The 23,886-nt window shown below is 34.5% G+C and overlaps 1 protein-coding gene across 5 annotated transcripts in view; it reads right to left on the reverse strand.

Moving 5' to 3' along the window:
- ADGRL3 (adhesion G protein-coupled receptor L3) overlaps nt 1–23,886 on the reverse strand; it is a 938,528-nt gene that overhangs the window by 94,293 nt on the left and 820,349 nt on the right. For all 5 annotated transcript variants that reach the window (XM_065913896.1, XM_065913892.1, XM_065913894.1 and 2 more), the window contains 2 exons: nt 11,689–11,898; nt 8,018–8,238 (listed from right to left, as the gene is read on the reverse strand). In XM_065913896.1, the coding sequence (XP_065769968.1) occupies nt 8,018–8,238; nt 11,689–11,898 (431 nt within the window). The remainder of the gene's footprint in view (nt 1–8,017; nt 8,239–11,688; nt 11,899–23,886) is intronic.

Consider the following 23,886-nt stretch of genomic DNA (forward strand, 5'->3'; position numbering starts at 1 on the left):
CAAACCATAAACTTTGACTTTTCCTCCCACATACCTATACAAAGATGTCATCAAAATTTTTTTGTAGCAATTTAAAAAAAATATAAAATCAGCATATATTGTTAAATATTTGAAAAAGTCTTACTGCATTAATTCAAGTTTATTGGTGCTAAAGAAGTAATGCCAATTTACATGGCTAAATTATCATTCTCTTCTAGAACTGTCTTCTTCCTAAATATAAGAAACACTTGCAAATTAGATGATAATAAAGGTACTGATATCTGGATCAGTCTCACATAAAAATATCAATTATCAATCCAGCAAGTACTACCTTAAAGTTTGCTCAGAAAACAGAAAAATAAAAATAATGAAATTCATTTCTCAAAACAAGACCAGAGAAAACCATACTTCTAAAGCTAATTCTCTTCTACTAAAATACTCCTCACTATTTTTCTTTCACCCTTTGCAACCCCACGGACTGTACAGTCCATGGAATTCTCCAGGCCAGAATACTGAAGTGGGTAGCTTTTCCCTTCTCCAGGGGATTTTCCCAACCCAGGGATCGAACAGGGTCTCCTGCATCGCAGGCGGATTCATTACCAACTGAGCTATGTGGGAAGCCCTTCTTTCACTAGAAAAAATGGTACTGAAGAATTTATTTTCAGGGCAACAATGGAGAAACAGACATAGAGAATAGACTTATGGACACTGGGCAGCGGGAGAGGGGAGGAGAGCGTGAGACGTATGGAGAGCCTAACATGGAAACTTACATGACCATATGTGAAATAGATAGCCAACGGGAATTTGGGAATTTGCTGTATGGCTCAGGAAACTCAAACTCTGTAAAAACCTAGAGGGGTGGAATGGGGAGGGACATGGGAAGGAGTTCCAAAAGGGGGGAGGGATATATTTATACCTATGGCTGATTCATGTTGAGGTTTAATAGAAAACAGCAAAATTCTGTAGAGCGATTATCCTTCAATAAAAAATAAATTAATAAACACACACACACACAAAGGCATGAATGATTCTGTGTTTAGAAAAATGGCAAAACCAATTGCCCAATATATATAAATGTTACCAAAAACATATGACTTATAATGCTTTTAGATACTAGAAACACTGCATCAGTGCAGTTCCTTATTCAAAGTTATCATGTTTAATATAGTGCCATTTAATTAAGAGGCCATGGTGCACTGTATTTTTTTGCCTGTTTACTCACTCTTATCAAAGTAGACATCTAACTATGAACCATTTTTTTGAAGTAATGTAAATTAACAATGGTATTTGCTTCATATTCTGCACACTCTAAATCACAGGCAAAACTGTCTTTGATGAGTATTAAATGTAACCAGTAAACAATCTTCACTACTGGTAGATCCTGAAATTTACATGGTCTCATCATATCAGATTGTTTATGAAAGTTTGTAAACTACATATTTGTCTTTTCTCTGTAACATATACAGATCTCTGTATATTTGTACTACATATATCTGTCAAGATTGAGAGAGAAAAGAAGGAATAAAGAGAATTGAGGGAAGAAAGGAAAGAAGAGAAAAAAGGACAGATAAATACTTCAAGCATAAATCTAGGTCTAAGCCTACTGACCCCATGGATTGCAGCCTGCCAGGTTATTCTGTCCATGGGATTTCCCAGGGAAATCCATTTCCTGGGTTTCCATTTCCTTCTCCAGGGGAACCTCTTGACCTAGGGATCAAATTTGCATCTCTTGAATTGGCAGGCAAATTCTTTACCACTGAGTCACCACGGAAGTCCACATGTACACATAGTTAAATATTTATACATATATATGCCCACACATACATACACATATGTATTTACTCATACACACAATTTCAAATACGGCAGTAGTTTCACAAGGTACTTATATAATAACCCTCATATTACAAATTAGAAAGTGAAACTGACTTGCTCACAGCCACACTGCTCATAATTAGTTGAGCCTGAATTTGATCCTAGTCTACCTGACTCCAAAGTTCCTTAACCTAGTGTTTCTCAAAAAGAATAAATACACAAGATATAAAATAATAAAATCTAAGTTTTGTTGACAATTATAAATTTTAAATGATTAGATGAGAAATGTATATGTTGCACATAAATCACAAATTGCCCATGTAAAAATATTAGATCTTTGCAATTATAAAGTGATCACTTGATAAGCTATTATACTTCTTTGGTTCCAGTAAGAAGTTAAGTCTTACATTTGACATCAGTCATATTTTCTAAATAACAAGACAGTAGTCTTGATGTTCTGTGATATAGCTAAATCTTACCAAAAAAAAAAAAAATATGCTGAACCCTAAATTCTTATATACTGCATACAGTGATAATCTCATGCTCAGCACAGGTTCCTGGGTGACGAAATGATGATACAATAAGCCCTCAATCTCTGTAATTCATACATAAAATATGCTCTTGGCTTTAACAACATAACATATAACATACAGAGCACTTCTCACATACATCTTGAATGATTAGCTTGATATACATCGATGATAAATACTTCTTCATTATCTATATTATTTCCACCAGCCAACTTAAAGTCAAACATGCCTGCTGACAACATATTCAATAAGGTAAATGCTTCATGCTAATGCAATATTACAAGTAGGAATATTTTATATATAATAATATGATTAGAGAAATATTTCAGATGAATATATAATGTTCTATCAGTAGGATGAAGTGCTTAGACATTGTAAATGTATTGAATAAACCTATGCATATAACTTTCAGATACTATCAAGTATAATGTTCCTTGGCTGACTTCCTTCTTGAATGATAATATAATCCAGTATTTTAAAAATCAATAATCAGTTTTCTATCCAAATGATTATGCAGGTTAGAGAATGAAACTGAAATAAAGAAACTGGAGGGGGATTTTAACTAGCAGAGGAGAGACTATGCTTTTTAGAGCTGTTGTTAAGCTCACTAGGAAGACAAATCTAAGACTTAATAGATGATTTATAATAATTTTCAGATCATAAAATTGATTTCAATTATCTTTAAGAGCTCAGTTATACTTCAAGAACTCAAGGATGTCCTGGTCCATTATAAATGTTCATGACCTAATCAACGTCTTTCAGAAACCCCTTACTAATTTTTGAACTCGCACTTTAATTCCTGGGCTACTCTCTGAGGTTTACTACTTCCCAGCACTCTCCCTCCTCCTCCTATTGGAACCTACTTCCTTCCAGCCCTTTTTCAATCTACCCATCACTTTAACCACTGCTTTTACTGCCCTAAACTTAGATTTCAAGGAAAGCGCTATAAAATATAACTGCATTTTTTCCTTTGAATAAAAATTAATTGTTCAAACAGTTTACATTTGGGGAGGTAATGCAGAGGTAAATAAAGTTTACAGGAATTGATTAGTTTCAGGTCATAAAATCAAACTATTTATCACAGAATTTCCACATCAGTTCTGTTTGAATTATTAAGTCAATGCCAGACTTTTTATCTTTTGACAGAATCATACCCAATGGCCTCACTGAATATCTATATAAATAATAGCATGCATGCATGACTGCGTGCTAAGTCACTTTAGTCGTGTCTGACACTGTGCGATCCTATGAACTGTAGCCCGCCAGGCTTCTCTGTCCATGGATTCTCCAGGCAAGAATGCTGGAGTGGTTGCCATGTCCTCTTCCAGGGGACCTTCCCGAATCAGGGATCAAACTGGCGACTCCTGCATCTCCTGCATTGCAGGTGGATTCTTTACTGCTGAGTCACCGGGGAAGCCCCAAATAATAGTATAAGAGAGACTAAAGGAAATTATAAAAGAAGAGAGAAAATGGAAAAAAAATCCCATAGTCAGTACAATTTAGACCTGTGGTCTACTAGCTGAGGTTTTTATTTTAACAGTTGTATTGAAATTTTAATTTGATTTTAAGTATCTTATAATTGTGCCTAAATGTAATTCTAAGCAAGTTGTCTCAAGAATAATGTCAACACAGATGAAAAGATTTCATTAAACACTATCATGAAATAATGAGATTCTCTTATAAACTTTGCAAACTGATGGCAAACTAAGCAACTTCTCAAAATCAAATTATGTATGCCTTGTGTGTCAGTATGTGTTTTGTACATAATAATCAATTCAACAACCCTAATAACATTTCATAGAAAAACACATCATAATCCATCAGCCAGATGGAATATGATAGTTACCTCTATCTGTATCAAAATAACATTTACTTAACCTACAAAAACAATTTTGCCTCTAATTTTATCTCCTACCATTGATATGATTCTGTACTTTTTAGAAATGTACACTATTAATATTAAAGGTTTCAGAAATAAAACCTCATTTTTACTATAATAAAAGACGTTAAGAACAGTAAGATGAGAAGAAAAGAAAGAGAAGCCTGTTATTTGGAATACTGTAATATATATTCAATGGTTTTATTCTAGATGTAATCAAGCAGTTGAGGCTAACAAGTAAAAATGTATGATAATAAAATTCCAAAAATAAGTAAAATAGACTTTTAAGACAAAAATTTTACTGTATCAAGTTTAATAACAATTTACAAAATAATGTGTGACAATATGTCTTTGAATTCTGGCTAATTGCTGTTTATTATGACCGTGGACTTACATATTTGTATTAAAAACATCAATGTATCACATAAGGAGGTAACAGTGGCAAAAAAAAACCCCAAATAAACACTTAAGTATGATGAGCAGGAAGAAGGAAATCACATTAGAAATAAAAGAGATAAGCAATAGTAACAGAAATCAGACAACAAAGACAAATTTAATAATAAGTAAAAAGATACATAATTCTATATACAGAAATTCTTCTAGTTATATAAAAATTCTTTGCTTATATATATTTTTAAACAATATCTTGATTAAACTCCCTACAAAGACATGGTCTGTTCATTTCAGCTTATCAGTTCAGTTCAGTTCAGTTCAGTCACTCAGTCGTGTCCGACTCTTTGCAACCCCATGAATCGCAGCACGCCAGGCCTCCCTGTCCATCACCAACTCCTGGAGTTTACTCAAACTCATGCCCATCGAGTTGGTGATGCCTGGATTCAGCTTATCAAGTACATACAAATGACTAAATAAAATTTCTTTTTCAACACGTGCTTCCTCAATGAGCAAATCAGAACTCTATAGACACTGGGCTGGAAGAAGTCCCAAAGGAAAAAGTCAAACATTTTTTCCATGTATTTTGAAGGTCTCTCTCTGGACAATTTATTGAAAATACAAAAATGAGACACTAACTGCTCTGTGCCCACCTGTGATAGAGTTTTAGTGCAATTTTCCCTATCCTTTTCTAGACTTCTTTCATTTATCCTTTATTTTATCTGTATCTGTTTTGCTTCTCCTTGTTTTGGGGAAAATCATAATGGTGAAACTGAATTATCATTAAGGCTTGTTTCAAATCAGCGCCTGGGAAATAAATTAGCCTCTATTCTTACAAAGTAATAATGTCAGTAAATGAGAGCTTCCAGGTATGGTGCAGGAAATTAAAGCAATGATAGCCAAGGCTTTAACAAAGTCACAAGAGAATATATAGTATTGATTCTAAGAAAAGATAGATTCTTGCTATGTAGAAAATGACATCTCTTTCAAAATAAAAGACTAAAACATAAAGCAAACAAATTGTCAGTTTAGTAATAGGAAAATTTGCAAATATTTAAAGAGAAAAAAGAACACAGAACAAAAATAAAAGTAAGTCAAACTGCAAGAGAGCAAAATTGAACCTACATAAGGACAATATTCTAAGTGGATAAGGTCACAAATAACTACGTCAGTCAGTTTAATATATTAGAGGGCAAACATTAATTAAAACATAAAATCCTATGATTTAAGGGCAGTGTCTGCTAATGGGTTTATTTTAGAAAGGATAAAAATATTCTAAAATTAGATAGTGGTGATGGATGCCTAACATTGGATATACTAAAAACAATGGAAGCATATTCTTTAAAAGAGTGAACTTTATGGCATGTAAATTATCAATAAAAGATTTTAAATTAAATTCTATCATCTATCTAATCTCCCTCCCCTAAAATGTCTTTACAGCAAAATATAGACAATATTTTTATCTAATCCTAATATGGTCCATGATTGCCAACGAGATACACAAAATAACCTTAGATTTGACTACAATTCACAAGGTTTAAATTAAAAAATAATTACTACTAGCAATAGTAGGCAAATGGTTTTATGTAGCCTGTCACTGTTCTCAATAAAAAAAATTCAATGGAAGTGATATGGTCTTCTTTTAAATAACTGTTGGTGCTTCTACAGCAAAGCATATTCTATTTTAACTATGCCCCTTGTAACTGTGGAGTCCTCTTGTCATTCCCTCCTGAATCTTCTCTTCTGGGAAATGAGCTGCTTTATTGCTAGCATATTCAGGCTGCTGACTGCTCGTGGACAGTCATGAAATTTGGCTTATTAACTTCTGTATAAATTGATGTTATCTAACCTCATCTGAGCCTTCACTATTGCTTGGAAATCTTTTTATTAATATCTAATTGGCTCCTTAACACATTTTCCATAGTGCTCATTTCAAAGCTTTTCAAATCTCCTGTCTTTTCAACATGACCTCACCTATTCATTCAGAAAAGATCAGCATCTCCTACTTGATGGAAAAGTTCCCCCACTTCCAAATTTATCTTATCTGTTATTTTCTTCACACCTCAGAAGACAGGGGTCATCTGACTATTTCAAAAACATCCTAGTTTTAGTGGAAATAAACCTGACTTATTTCATTACATGTCTGCCACTGTCTACCTCTATCATCATGTGCAAGGCAATTTACCTGACTCCTGATTTTTTCATCTGTAAAATTAATGCCTTAGACTAGGTGAATTCTAAGGCCACTTTCAGTACTGAATCAAGGTTTTTCTCATCTTATGTCTAATCTATGCTTTTCTATCCCCCTAGGACCTTTCCTTTTCATTCAGCCTATATATGTTGAATACAAATGAGGCATAAGATACTTTCTCTCTACTAATCTCCTCTTCCCAACTTGATTCTTCATACCCTAGACGTTCTTGCAGCTTCACTATTAAAAATTCTTCTTCGTCACTGCTATAATAAATTAATATTTGCACTATTTCTTAATCAAATGTTTACAAGCTGTAGATACCACATGAAGAGTCTATTGCCAGTGATTTATCTCTTTACATCTTCCAATTTGGCTTCTGTTTCTAGCACTTTATCAAAATAGGACAAATGAGTTTTCCTCCATGCTTAGCCTATTTGCATTATCTTGGACATAAAGAACCACTTTGAAACTTTTTTCGCACTTTCTCCATAGTTCAAAGGCTTTATTCTTTCACCTCTTTTCCTTCTTTATTTTTATTTTCCTTCCTCAATCTATGTCTTAAATGTGAGTATTCACCAGAGATCTATCTTGTTGTTCTTTCTAAACTTTCTTCTATAGAAACTAATTAATTCTCAGGATCCCAGTTACTATAATGATGTGAATTACAGGAATTTTTTCACTGAACTTCTTTCCATAAGTATGCTTAACATCTCTCTGGGTATGTCTTGCCAGTTTGAAGGTATGTTGAAAATAGATCATCACTAGACCCCAGTAGCTACCCAAGGAAAAAAGGGAAACCACAAGTTGCCCCTGATCCTATAAGTCAACCTTTCTATTAACGGTATAAGTTACTTTCTAGTGACTAGAATTGATATGTCAGGAAGGAGACAAAGTTTTAATGTCAGAGACTACATTCTCCTCTGAATATACATCTTTAACATAGCTAATTCTTGATTTGACAAAAGTCTCAATACTCTTAAAGATATTAAAAGTACTGTCCCCTTACAATTACTCAAGGTTGTGATGTAGATGTGGAATCTCAGAATATTATCTCTTTTTACATCATAACAAAAGTAAAACCCATGAATTGAATTATCCTCATTTGCTTCTATGGTTCTGTCATTTATTGCTGTACGGTGTTATAAAGATCTTGGCTTCTGAGAAATTTCAAAGTTTCAATTTCAACTAGATTTAAAAAGAGGGAAAAAAGGAAAGAAAACATAAACTCACACTTTGTCAGTTCCATAACTCCTATAGTCCACAGCAGCTGACACAGCCACAATGAGGGCAGGCATCCCATAGCCGACCAGGTAGAAGTATTTCCTTCGTGAATGTTCACTCTCAAACACCTCCACCAGCATGATATAGAGCTGCACTCCCTCCAGGAACATCCAGGTGAAGGCAGCCAAGAAGAAGAAATGTAATAGGGCAGCAAAAACTGCACAGGCAATCTAGGGAAAGGAACACATGAGTCAGTCAGATAACTATCAAATGAAATTCCAATTGCCATAAAGTTAAACTAAATATTTATCAAGACTACAGTAATAAAATAGGTCTGCAAAAGAACTGAGACATGTTTCATAAAATTTATATATTAAAATCTAATCAAATATAACCTATATTTAAAAATTATCATCAGTTCAGTTCAGTTCAGTCACGCAGTCGTGTCCGACTCTTTGCGACTCCATGGACTGCAGCACGTCAGGCCTCCCTGTCCATCACCAACTCACGGAGTTTACTCAAACTCATGTCCATTGAGTCAGTGATGCCATCTAACCATCTCACCCTCTGTCGTCCCCTTCTCCTCTTGCCTTCAATCTTTCCCAGCATCACGGTCTTTTTCAAATGAGCCAATTTTTCACATCAGGTGGCCAAAGTAATTGAGTTTCAACTTCAGCATCAGTCCTTCCAATGAACACCCAGGACTGATCTCCTTTAGGATGGACTGGTTGGATCTCCTTGCAGTCCAAGGGACTCTCAAGAATGTTCTCCAACACCACAGTTCAAAAGCATCAATTCTTTGGTGCTCGGCTTTCTTTATAATCCAATTATCACATACATACATGACTACTGGAAAAACCATAGCTTTGACTAGACAGACTTTTGCTGGTAAAGTAATGTCTCTGCTTTTTAGTATGCTGTCTAGGTTGGTTATAACTTTCTTACAAGGAGCAAGCATCTTTTAATGTCATAGCTGCAGTCACCATCTGCAGTGACTTTGGAGCCCCTCAAAATAAAGTCTGTCACTGTTCCCCCCGATTCTCCATCTATTTGCCATATTTAACATTTTATTAATAATATGCATGGATGAAAGTAGAGCATTATAATAAGAAAAAAGTATAACGTGTAAGAAAAGATTCTAAGAAGATCCTTTTGATAATTATACTGGAGATTAGCCTAAAGGTTTTAAAATAGATCTCACAAATTTTTTCTTGATCCTGTATAAACAATCCTGTATTTATTAACATACTAAATTCTTCAATGCAAATGAAGGAGAAACATTAAACCAAGGAGAAAAATAGCTCAAAATAAAAATATAATACTTAAAATATTTTATGAGATTATTACTTCTTATTATTTATGGTTTATTTCTTCCTTGCCTTGTTTAAGAAAGGATTTAAGCTAAAATTGCGAAGTTTGTACTGCAAAGATGTAAAAGTAGATATGGTAAAAATAAATGTTCCGTAAGTGCTTTAATTTTTTTACTTTTTTGTTTTATTTTACTAAATGCTGGTCTACACAAGCTTGGTCAAAAAAGGCAGCTGGCCCTTGTTCTGTCATATTTTCTAAGGTACTACAAATTTCAGCTGACCATATATTAATTTTCTTATGTCAGTTACTGAAATTCTCACTCTTCTGGAGGGGAAGTCTTTATTTCTTATGAGTCCTAAGTAAAATCTGTGGTTCCTATTAGAAAAAAGGCAACAAATTCATACAAATGATCTGATTAGTATGGATTCAATGATGAGTATGATCCTTGAGAAATGAGGCAACGGGCAGGTCTATATCCTTGGGTTAGAGAGATGATGATGTAGGGGTGATAAGGAAGTCAGGCACCAAAGGAGCTAGAGAGAGAAAAGGGAAGTGAAAGTCACTCAGTCGTGTCTGACACTTTGCAACCCCATGGACTTTAGAAGCCCACCAGGCTCCTCTGCCAATGGGATTTTCCAGGCAAGAATACTGGAGTGGGTTGCCATTCCCTTCTCCAGGGGATCTTCCCAATCCAGGAATTGAGCCCAGGTCCCCAGCATTGCCGGCAGATTCCCTAATGTCTAAGCCGCCAGGGAGGCCCACAGAGAGAGAAGGCAAAGCCTAACTGCCATATAAGATGCAGGAAGACGACACATATCCAACAACAAGCACAAAGACAGTTGAGCTGAGCTGCGCTTATCCAAGTTGCATATCAATCATTGTCTTCATGCTACTGTCAGAAATTAGTTTTGTGCCGTCTGCAAAATTTGGAGAAGTTTATCATACCAGATGTATCATCAGGAAGCAAAAATAAGAAGAAGGTTTCTAAATGAAAGGAAAACTCAAAGAGCAGTTGAATTGCAGGTTAAAAAGAGAATGAAATGATTTCTTCTTGGGAAATATCACAGTTTCTTGATTTTTAGAGTTAGGGCTTCAACTATTAACTTTTGTTATCAGAAAGTACTTTTTGGAGAAAAAAATGTGCACTTTGATTGCTTATTCATCTATATGCATTTCTTGGAAAAATTATCACATTTGTATATGATAACCAATTAAAAGTATAATCACTGTGACTGCACCCTTTAATTAATCATGAATGTGTAATCACAAACATGAATCCAACCGCTTTTTCATTGTAAAGACTATACATATGGACTCATACCAGAGAACAGCATTAAGTGAATGAATTATTTATTATGCCTACAAGTCTTCTAAAAAAATGAAAGTTTTCATTTGTAGCTTTAATCACAAGAACAAATGTGCTATTTTCATGAATCTCAAGGACATAGAAAGAGTCTCACAAAAGTTACAAGTGGGCATAAAGTTTGTTTGATATATTAGATATTATCTGTTGATCATATTTTCTGTTTGGTTTTTATCAAGAAGAGTTGGATGGTACTATTCCTTCTACTATACTCTTTTCTTTCTTTTCCACCCTTCCTTCCTACCTCCTCCTCTCCCTCCTTCCCTTCCTTTCCTGACATAGCTAAATGTCATTAGTAATAAAGTATGAAGTTAGCATTAAAATGTAAACAGAACTTGAAAAAATAAAAAGTGTAAAACAAAATTTGGGACGAGAATATAAATTATAAAAACAATATACAGTTTGAACTAATTTCCAAAATAAGTCAATTAGAAAAGCCATGTTAGACATGCAATTTTCAACATAATTCCCATTGTCTTTAAAAAGTGTATTATGAAAAGAACCACAAATACATGTTAGAAAAGATACTCCTCCATTCCCTAATGACTTAACTCTCCTCAATATTCAGCTCTGTGATTGAAAAATAAAGACTAATAAAGAAACATGATTCTTTAGAAAGGCAAATTTATGAACAGAATTTCTCAAGAAATGTACATTCATACATCCATATATTCAATACTTCTTTATGAATTGACATGATCCTTCTCTTCCTGTTTTCTCGAGAGTTTTTATCATAAATGGATGTTGAATTTTGTTGAAGGCTTTTTCTGCATCTATTGAGATAATCATATGGTTTTTATTTTTCAATTTGTTAATGTGGTGTATTACATTGATTGATTTGTGGATATTAAAGAATCCCTGACATGAAAAATGGAAAACTGAATAAGATATGAAAATCAATAACTAAGACAATTGGAAGAGAGGATACTTTCAAACAAGAATATTTTGAGTATTGGAAAGCTACAAATGGAGAAATTGTTTTCTAATAACAACATAAGTTGCTTACTGGTTGATCTGTTCTGTTGATCCCAATCAAGAAGAGCAGTTCTGCTACAAAAAGGCTGATGCAGAGGTTCTTATGGATGGTGTTACGGTCACTCTGGAGCCCACGGAAAAAGCAAAACGTGAAGATGCAAATCAGGAGACACACAAGGGACAGCAAAATTCCAACCCAGGTGATCACATCCAGAAGAAGGTCATGGACAGCATCGCTATGCTGGAAACACAACAGAAAATACATAAGTTCCAGTTATGCATAACCAATTACAAAGTTTTATAAGGGCCTGGATTCATGAAACATGATTTTAAAAAGGTACTAAATATCCTCCCCACAAACAATGAGAGTAAGATGACTGAATTATTTATTTTTTCCTAGTCCACAGTTAAAGCATTTTATCTTTTCTCTGAGGTGTAAATCAGTTTGTCAGTACTGTTCACACCTTTCTTAGATATGTTCATTTTCAGCATATAAATAGTTGAAGCAAAACAACTCAGTTCTGGCCAAAGATTTCAAGGTAAAGTTTTTCATTTTTCTACACCATGTTGCTTTTTTACAATTTTTTTAAACAACTCTTGCTAGGGAATATTTTCTTTTAAAAGACACAATCCAATTGCATTAAAAATCCATGATTCTTATAGATCTATGCATAAGTAGAAAAAAGAATAACGTGCATAGGAAACTTTTTAGTTGAAAACAAAGAGATGTGTTTCTAATTGACATCTTTTCAACTGTAGAGATCACACACATTGATTTTTGTTTTAGGATGGAGTTACTATTTACATTTAGTTGTCTCCCACATTGCTAGTTCACCTTAGAAATATATATATATATATATATATATATATATATATATACACACACACACACATGTATAGTTTTTTTTTTAATTTTTTATTTTATCCAGATTTGTCCTTTTATGTTTTATGGAAGCTTCATACAAAGATTATTCTGAATGTGGAAATTCTCCTTACAAGTGAGCCACCATGCTGTAACCTGAATCACAGCACTTCACATGCCGCCAGATACAACTTCACAGTTGTTATCTGATAAAGAACTCTGCTAGGACACTGTCAGTGAAACAGTTTTGATATATTCCTGCATAACTCTCGATGTATTTCTCAGAAGGAGCTCAAATCATGAAAGAAAACCACATGAAATTTTGCTTTAACTGCTTTTTTCTCCAGGGGACACAGACTATGTTGGTCTCTGACAGCTGAAATTACTGTCACTATTGGAGAGTGGTTAGTGCTACTGGTTCCCTGAACAGAGGGCTATTTGCTCTCTTCTTTGACTTGAAGGAAAGATGCTGTAATTGAATATCAAGCACCGACATTCAGCGCAGCAGTCTTTCATAATGGCACATATAATACATTCTCAAATGTATCCTAAAGACCTATAAAACTTAAAAAAAAAAAAAGAAAAGAAAAAAAGAAACCAAATAACTTCTGCCTCTTCTGGGTAGTTGCATTATTAGAAATGTATATATACTATACTCCATGCCTTCGCAGGTCTTCCAAAAACCTCATGCAGAGTTACTAAGAGAAGACTACCAAATGTCAAAACAACAGTACAAAAAGGACATAACACTCAAATGAAGAACAAAAAGTCTAGCAATTAATTAATAATCATCTTTCAGGTAATACTGTGTAGCTCAGAAAACATAAACATCAACAACCTTATATATACTATACTGTGATTGAATGCAACTCACCACGTGAATTTTATCAGTAAGATGAAAAAGAAAGAACAACGGGCATTAAATGTGAACAAGATCTATGAGTTTAGCTTTCTTTATAATAGTCTGTCATAACAGAACTTTCAGGAGACCAAACCATGAAAAAAACCAACCCTTCTTCAAGAGGATGGTCAATTGACTAAAACTCCTAGTATAGCTTTAACAATGCTATAACAGATCAAGTATTCTTATTTCCAAGGTTTCGTGTTTGTAAATACTATATAACTCAAATCACCTTTGACATGAACTACATCTCATTATGTGACTTAAGATCTTTTTAAGCCTATATGTTATTATTATATCCCAGCACTCAGTATTGGACATGACACATAAAAAATGCTTAATATTTGCTTTTGAATGGTTATTTAGACTAATTATCAAATATCCTAGGAGCTGGACCCTCTTACATCAGTATAGCTTTAGCTTCCATTTAGTCTCCATTGGAATTTAAAAAGGATCAATATCAAATATTACATTCAAAACTGAGTCCCTTATCCTGTTTCTCCCTCCACTCTCACTCCCAAATCTACATTTCCCTCTGTTTTGCTCATTTCAGTAAATAGCAACACTTCATTCTTTGAAGTGTTCCAGCCAAAAACTTACGAGTCATACTGATTCCTTTTACACACACACAAACATACAAATTACTCTTAATCCATCAAGAAATCTTGTAGATCCTGTCTTCTATCTAACAGCTGCCAGTCATCTTAATTGTACCACACTGGTTAGAACCACCTGAATTTTTTTAACAGCCTCCTAAATGAATTCCCTACTTTGACCTTCATCTATTGCCCTTTCCTCTCTATTCAACAAGATAGAGACATTGGATGTTTCCATCAGTGAGTAAGATAATAAGACTCATTGATGGAAGCATCCAATGTCTCCCATTTCGATAAAAGTAAAAATCAAAGTCTTTACAAAGATCTACAAGGTCCCAGAAGTCTGCGCTTCTGTGGGAACATTTTCTATTCTCCCCTTCGTTCAGTTTACTCAACCCCAGTTAGCCTCCTCTGGCCCATGAATATGTCCAGCACATTCCAACCTCACAAACTTTGTACTTGATGTTCTCTTGGTCTGTAATGCTCTCCCAAAAGGTAGCTGTGTGACTTAATCCACTACCCTCCTTCACTACTTCATTCAAATGTCACCTTCTCACAGAGCTTTGTTGAATCATCCCATCTAAAATTGCAAACATCATTTACCCAACTGACTCCATTACTTTCCCTGCGTTATTTTTCCCCTTAACATTTACCTATATTAGATACTTTATTAGTATTTGTTTATCATCTGTGGCCTCTACTAGAAGTTGCACTCCAAGAGAATAAGTTGTTATCTCTTCTGATCCCCAATGTATCTTCAGGTCCTATAAAGTTGCATCCTAGAGTAGATGCCCAATTAACATGTGAACTGAATAAATGAATCTCTCTCTAATTATCCCTCTCTTCTGAAATGGCCTTAGATTATAAACTAAAAGTTGTATCATGCTGCCCAATCTTTGGGACATTTTTTGGCCACACCACATGGCATACAGCATGCAGGAATGTGGGATATTAGTTCCCTGACCAAGGATTGAACCCCTGCCCCTGAAGTGGAAGCAGAGTCTTAGCCACTGGACCAGCAGGGAACTCTCTGGTTCATAAATCACCTGCTCTAAAATCTTGAGTAAGAGATTTAAAAAAAATAGAGCTGGAGAATGAGGAGGCTGTTAAACCACAATATCTTAAAATACGCGGATATGTCAAGGTGTCAATTATGACAATGAAGGCAAAACTCTACATGGAAATAAGAGGACTACAGAGTAAATCTGATAGTCAAAAGATGCAGATTTAACCTTGTCACTCCAATCTTGCAATTGTTATCTTGAACAACTACACACCCTTCACAGTATCAAAACCTCACATATATAGAGATAAGATAACAGAGGATTTGGGTTATTGTGTGGTAAGTAAGATAATATATGTGAAAGTAAGAAAGTCAATGTTTCTTTGTTCTTGGTTAATCTAAAAATATTCTTAATTTTTTTCATGCTTGACAGCAACCTTCATTTAAAAGTTTATATGAATAATACAGTGTAGAACAGAAAAATAATAACTGTAACAAGAACAAATGTTAATGCTATTTTGCCTAAGGATATCAAACATTATTGCAACCAACTAATGAATTACCTACTTTCTTCTTATAACATTGTCAGTTTACTTATATTATTAATAATATTTGGGTTATTATAAATTAAGAGCAAAATATGTCCATAGCATATGAGGAGACAGATTTTAACTTAAGAACCTGAATTCAACCTTTATTGTTATATGTGTGTGCTAAGTTGCCTCGGTCGTGTCCAGCTCTTTGTGACCCTATGGAATATAGACTGCCAGGCTCCTCAGTCCATAGGGTTCTCCAGGCAAGAATACTGGAGTGGGTTGCCATACCCTTCTCCAAGAGATCTTCCCAGGTCAGAGATTGAACCTGCATCTCGTAAGTCTCCTGCATTGGCAGATGGGTTCTTTGCCACTAGGACCACTTGAGAAGCCCTTCATTACTATACAATTGTGCTTATGATGTTTAAATAACAAAGCCCAAAAGTACTTAATTTCACCTCTATAAATATTTTTACAGAGTGTGTACCATAAACTGTTTGCTACTATAAACATTTGGAAAAGTCACAAAAAATAAAAATAAACAAAAGAATAAAAATACTTCAAGGCAATTAACCTCTTAAAGATGATGAAGAACTACGAGAGAAAATCTTACAAGCAGAATGATTCATCAGAACATACTTCCAGGAAATTCATTGACTCTTCCATTTTAGAAAGAAATTTTTATGAAAATAACACTTGTTTTTCCAGCTTTCTATGAAGTTTATATTCACATATGAAATGCCAGATATTTTGTAAAGCCTACAGAAAGTTTCTGATTTCCCTTTTACCTTCATCTCAATGAATCTGCTTTGTGCTATCACTGTTGGGTTACTGAGTAATTCAAATACCACAAAAGGAATAAGTATTTCAACAAAGGAAAAAGATGGCTTAAACAATGATGTTTTGTGAAACTCTGTCAACATAAAACTCTCAAATAAACCAATAGGTATATTTAATGAAACAAAGCCCAAATTCATGGAATAGGAAAATGTGGTTTTTGCCTCATGATATAAAAATAACTCAATCTGAGTCAACTAAGAACCTTATGTAAATTTTGATATTTCCAACTTTATTTTCAAAAAGTAAGTCAGCAAACAAGATGGAGAAATAGATTTTGAAATGCTTTTCATTTTAACTTCATAAGTGTTTCCAGATGGGACACAAACTGTATGAATTAATTCTGAACCCCTCTGGATATTTTCTCTTTTATATATTTTTAGAAAGCTGAATTTTCCAGACACTGCTTAAACAATTACCCTATAATAATTATTCATTGTTGGCCAGTAATTTTCAAGAATCTGTCTTACTTTATGTATTAAAATGTATTATTTTAATGTTGAGTCAGATTTGCTAAGGTATAATAATATGGTTTTTAAATTGCCTCTCAAACATGTCTTGTTCTGAAGTGCTTGTAATATAGCTGCAATGAGTTTGATTTTTTATTCCTTGCCAGTGTAGGAGCACTAGATCTGTTATTAATGTATCACATCTGCATAAGGCATCGTTCTGACTCAAGAATTTCACTGAAGCCAGTGTGGTTATGAAAGCCCTATTTTCTGATAAATGTGGCAAGAACTCTGTGAAATAAGTTTCTTGCATTGCTCTAACAGATCATCAAACACAAAGGTCACCCCACAAATACTTGGCAAAGTAAAGGGCTCAATGATTTGAGGAAATAAGGGTTTTCTTTGTGGAATAGGGTGAAGGTCAAAGTTGAGTAACAGTAAAAAGAACGATATGGCTCCATTTTTTACGATTTCTATAGTAAATTAACCAAAATAACTCAGCAGTAATTTCCAAATTTATATCAAATTGAAAAAAAAACAATCAATCCAATATTTTCAGACTTTAACTGCCGAGAGAAACACTGGCAAGTGAAAGCATACAAAAACATACATATCCAACTGTCTTCAGAGCTCAACAGAACTTATTCAGAACATCTCTTTGGTTTTAGAAGCACAGCATTGTATGCTTAAGTTATGTAAGATTTTCTTGATTTGAATTATTATTTTTTTAATTTCATCACATTTAGTGAACCAGATTCACAACTACAATAATGAAGGAAACAGAAAAAAAAAAACACCAGGAAATGTGGAAGGTAAGTATCATACAGTAGCTGAGAATTAAATGCAGATATAGGTTTTTAAAAAGTATAGTTGATAAAAAAATAATTACTGGCCAATTAGAATATTTTTAAGTAAATGATGTAATCAAGCAGTAAATAAGAAAAAGAGTTTAGAGAACTGGGGTGAGGGTAAGAAATGAAGTGAGCAGAAAGAAAATTTCATCTTTAACATTTCTGACAGTGATGATGATGATGGTGATAACAATAATGATGATGATAATGATAGCTGACACACAACTTTCAAAATACCAGATTCTTCTAAAAGTGCAAATTTATTTTATTAAGGTAGTCACTTAGTCCTATAAAACAATATGACATTGTAATATTATTACTTCTAATTAACAGATGAAGAAACTGGAGCAGAGAGAAGTAATTTGAATAATCATTGAATTATTGTAAGTAAGTTGAATAATCATCAATTAAGTAAGTTAATCAAGTTGAATAATTATCAATCAAGTAAGTTAAGTAAGTTGAATAATCATTCAACTAGTAATGTGGCAGATATAGCATCAATGGCAGAGTAACTACCTATCCAGGTTTGTTCAGGAATGTCTTAGTTTTAGCAATAAAATTTGGTATCCTGGAAAAATGCTCTCCAAGACAATGAAACTATTCCAGAGATCAGAGATAGGTTCAGTTTGAAAGAAAAGTACAAAATCCATATAACTGTTTAGAAAATAGAGGCTGGAGACAACACTAATTTTTAGTATCAAACGCCTGTGGCATTGAATATTCACTTTCCTCAGTGACTCCTGCTGTTCTTTCCCCTGACTGTTGATGTTGGAAACCCTGATTTGCAGTTCCTAGTATAGAGTCAAACATTACTGCATCATTCTGAGTGATGAAACCTCAGTATGCGACTTTAGTATCTTGTGATCCTGAATTCCTCTTTGACTTAAATGTCTGGATTAACTGTTGCATTTTGTGTCAAGACTGTGCTAAATTAATTTTTAACATTGTTAGTATTGGGGCAATGTTTTCTAAGAGTTCACTATGAAACTGAGAACAGCTATAGTATAATAACATGACAATACTGAGAAAGAAGGCTAAACAACTATTCTATATTACAGATACATGAAATTAGATTATAGAGGTAACAAAAACAAAGCATACTGTGTGAAATGCTGAAATTAATTTGTGACCAGGCAAAAGTGTGAACGTATGTATAGAGGCTGAATCTCACAAACCTAAGATGAGACAGGAAAGTTTTTGTAATATAAAAAGCTTTTTTTTTTAATCTTCCCTCAAATGGCATCAATGTCTAGTTGAAATTAATGATGGGATAAGCTTGAGTATTCCAAAAGAGTAAACATGCATTTATGCTTCGTCCCCTTGATTTGTCTGTACATCTGAGTAAAGGTGCATTTTTCCTGATGTACTTTTTCAAATTCAGAGGTTGCAACTGAAATGCCCTATGGGTAGACAAAAGGGGAAATTTTGATAACCAATGTTTTGCTTCCTTATAGTTTAGAGCTGATTCTGTCAGATCTTACTAATGATAAAAAAGTGATGTGTTGAATCACAGAAACAAAATAATGTTTCCCCTAGATCTTATATATTTTGATTTGAAAAATGAAGTTTCAATTGTCTTCTTGATTTCCATGAAGATTTTGATTAAACTTCAGAAGACACAAAAGACTGTTGATACCTTGTCTAGACATAAAACAGACTTTGCTTAGCTATCTGCATATTTGATAGACACTGCAAATGTAAATTTTGGAAAATGTCATTCAGCCTATAAACTCCTTACAAAAGGAAATGAACAGCTCTAACCCACTAAATATCCTGTACACCTTGTAGAAAAAGCTTCTAAAAAGGGATGTGATTTGCTTACTTGTGATAATGAGGATTCATAATGAAATTATTTGGTCACTTTTCAGTTTCCTCAAAGTGTGTGGAAGTACTCAATGAGCCTTTTCACTTTCTAGAAACGGAAGGAGACAGTCTCCTTGAGACGTGTGCCTTCAGGATGACTATTACTGGGGCTGGCCATAGACAAGATGCTATAATACTGACTTTCATAAAATCCTATTTTCAAAGTATGGAGCAAGAAAAATGTCTTTCTCTAAATTTTATATATATGACAGATGACAATGGAGAAAAATATTACAATATGACACATTCATATGCTTTTCCAAAACTTTTTGATGAGCTCTGAAGAGGCTATAGGGAATCTGGTAAAAGATACTTATTCTACCTGAGTTGTGTGAACTTCTGTGTAGGTTGGAGAAAAAAAAAATTTAAAGGAAAAACATTGCTTATTTTTGGGATTTAAGATTGTTTACAAAAAAATCTCACCAGAAAAGAGCAGCTATGTTAAATAGGACATTATGATTTCTATATTAACACTAAAACTTTATTGGACTCCAATCTTTATTTCATAATTTCACAACTATTTAAGTGCTTTAAAGCCATTATCTCTGGTAGTATTTTATCTTATGATGACATTCAATGTGCTTGAAAATGGTTCTAAATCATGAATATTTTGGACATGGACAGCCTATATAGTGAATTCAGAGATGCAAAGGAACAAATTGAAAAACAGCTGGTTTACCAGAACAAGCCTGTACATATAAAGTGAATGGGAATTTTTGGAGAGCTGGGAACTAATACCCACAAGTCTAAAAACCTACTAAGCAAAGTGATTAAGTAAAATCCTAAGTATTCTTTGCTGAAAAGTTTTGTTGAAAAGATATTTATTTTTATGCCATCATATTGTATTGACATTAAGAATCAATGTAATCTGGGTTTGATAAGATGAAAACTACAGGTTAGAGTGAATTTTACCATACACTATGTTCAGTTTTAACACTATAAAAAAAGGATAAAGACTACAAATAGAAAAAAAAGTCACAATTATTTTTATTAAACATGTCATATCTGTTTAATTATTTTGTTGTACTAACTTATTTAATTCTCACACTTATAAAATGTGTTATAATATAGCCTAAAAATTTAAAGATACAGTAAAGATTTTCACTACATCAGAGGACAGAAAGAAGCAGTTAAAAATATAATTATACCTCTTTTTCTGTCCTGCATATAGGGTTATCATTACCATCTTTTTATATTCCATATATATGCATTAGTATACTGTATTGGTGTTTTTCTTTCTGGCCTACTTCATTCTGTATGATGGGCTCGAGTTTCATCCATCTCATTAGAATTGATCCAAATGTATTCTTTTTAATGGCTGAATAATATTCCATTGTGTATATGTACCATAGTTTTCTTATCCATTCATCTGCTGATGGGCATCTAGGTGTACTGGGAAGACCCAGAGGGATGGGATGGGGAGGGAGATGGGAGGAGGGATCAGGATGGGGAACACATGTAAATCCATGGCTGATTCATGTCAATGTATGGGAAAAACCACTACAATATTGTAAAGTAATTAGCCTCCAACTAATAAAAATAAATGAAAAAAATAAATAAAAATATAACTATAGGTTTTCAAAATATTAGCACTACTACTAATTAGTATTAAATACTAGCTGTACCTTTTAAGTAGTAACTGTAACTTTTAAGTAGTAATAACACAATTGCAGAACAATTATACCAAAGAAACTCTCACACTGTTAAGAAAGTTCTAGGACCCACAACAAATTTCCCAAACCTGAAGATCTGCCAAAGGGACTGAGAATCCCCAGGGAATTTGACTTTGGAGGCCAGTGGGATTTGGTCATAAAACCTCCACAGGACTGGGGAAACAGACTCTTGGAGGGCACAAACAAAGCTTGTGTGCACCAGGTACCAGTAGAAGGGAGCAGTGTCCCCACAAGACTGAGCCAGACTAACTTGTGAGTGTCCAGGAGTCTCTGGAGGAGGCAAGGGTCCACAGTGGCCTGCGACAGGGTCAGGGCACTGAATACAAAGGTGCATGCACAAGTCATTTTGAAGGAGGTCACCATTACCTGCATTACCCCTAGCATAGCTTGGGTTCAGGACAAAAAACAGAGAGGGAACACAGCCCTGCCCATCAACAGAAAATTGGATTAAAGATTTACTGAGCATGGCCCCACCCATCAGAACAAAACCCAGTTTCCCTCACAGTCAGTCTCTCCCACCAGGAAGCTACCATAGCCTCTAATCCTTATTTATCAGAGGGCAAACAGAATGAAAGCATATTCACAGAAAACTAGCCAAACTGATCACAAGGACCACAACCTTGTCTAAACCAATGAAACGAGGAGGTATGCCATGTGGGGCCACCCAAGATGGACAGATCATGGTGGAGAGTTCTGACAAAACGTGGCCCGCTGGAGAAGAGAATGGCAAATCACTTTGGTATTCTTGCCTTGAGAACCCCATGGACAGTATCAAAAAGCAAAAAGATAGGACACTGAAAGATGAACTCCCCAGGGTGGTAGGTGCCCAATATGTTACTGGAGAAGAATGAAGAAATAACTTCAGAAAGAATGAAGAGATGGAACCAAACTGAGAACAAAACCCAGTTATGGATACGACTGGTGATGGAAATAAAGTTCAAGGCAATAAAGAACAATATTACATAAGAACCCAGAAAGTTAAATCCATGAGTCAAGCTAAATTGAAAGTGGCCAAACAGAAGATGGCAAGAGTGAACATCGACATTTTAGGAATCAGTGAATTAAAATGGACTGGAATGGGTGAAATTAATTCACATGACCTTTAATTCTACTACTGACGGCAAGAATTCCTTAGAAGAAATGGAGTAGCCCTCAGAGTCAACAAAAAAGTCTAAAAATGCAGTACTTGGGTGCAATCTCAAAAATGACAGAATGATCTCTATTTCCAAGGCAAACCATTCAATATCACAGTAATCCAAGTCTATGCCCCAACCACTATTCTGAAGATGTTGAACTTGAATGGTTCTATGAAGACATACAAGACCTTCTAGAACTAATGCCAAAGAAATACATGTCCTTTTCATCAGAGAGGACTAGAATGCACAAGAAGGAATTCAAGAGAAACCTGCAGTAATAGGCAAACTTGGCCTTGGAGTACAAAATGAAACAGGGCAAAGGTTAAAAGAGTTTTGCCAAGAGAACACACTGGTTATAGCAAACACCCTTTCCAAGAGCATAAGAGGCAACTCTACACATGGATGTCACCAGATGCTCAATTCTGAAATCAGATTGATTATATTCTGCAGCCAAAGATGGAGAAGCTATGCAGTCAGCAAAAACAGGACCAGGAGCTGATGTGGTTCAGACCATGAACTCCTTAGGGCCAAATTCAGACTTAAATTGAAGAAAGTAGCTAAAACCACTAGATGATTCAGGTATGACCTAAATCAAATCTTTTACGATTATACAGAAATGACAAATAAATTCAAGGGATCAATCTGATACAGTGCCTGAAGAACTATGGATGGAGATTTGTGACACTGTACAGGAGGTGCCAATCAAGAACATCCCCCTCAAAAAATAGAAATGCAAAAAGCAAAATGGTGGTCTGAGGAAGCCTTATAAATAACTGAGAAAAGAAGAGAAGCCCAAGGCAAAGGTAAAAGGAAAGATATACCCGTCTGAATGCAGAGTTCCAAAGAACAGCAAAAAGAGATAAGAAAGCCTTCCTCAGTGTTCAGTGTAAAGAAATAGAGAAAAATAATAAAATGGGGAAGACCAGAGACCTCTTTAAGAATATTAAAGACACCAAGGAAACTTTTCATGCAAAGATGGGCACAATATAGGACAGAAATGATATGGACTTAGAGAAGCAGAAGATATTAAGAAGAGGCAAGAATACACAGAAGAACTATACAAAAGAGATCTTAAGGACCCAGATAATCATGATGGTGTAATCCCTTACCTAGGGGCAGACATCCTGGATTCCAAAGTCAAGTGGCCTTAGGAAGCATCACAACAAAAAAAAGTTAGAGGAGGTGATGGAATTCCAGCTGAGCTATTTCAAATCCTAAAAGATGATGATGTTAGAGTGCTGCACTCAATGTACCAGCAAATTTGGAAAACTCAGCAGTGGTCACAGGACTCGAAAAGGTCAGTTTTCATTCCAATCACAAAGAAAGGCAACGCCAAAGAATGCTCAAACTACCGTACAATTGCATTTATCTCACATACTAGCAAAGAAATGCTCAAAATTCTCCAAGCCACGTTTCAATATTACATGAATCAAGAACTTCCAGATGTTCAAGCTGGTGTCAGAAAAGGCAGAGGTACCAGAAATCAAATTGCCAACATCTATTTGATCATAGAAAAAGCACGAGG

Source organism: Muntiacus reevesi, chromosome 22, assembly GCF_963930625.1.
Source record: "Muntiacus reevesi chromosome 22, mMunRee1.1, whole genome shotgun sequence".
Taxonomy (NCBI): Eukaryota; Metazoa; Chordata; class Mammalia; order Artiodactyla; family Cervidae; genus Muntiacus; species Muntiacus reevesi.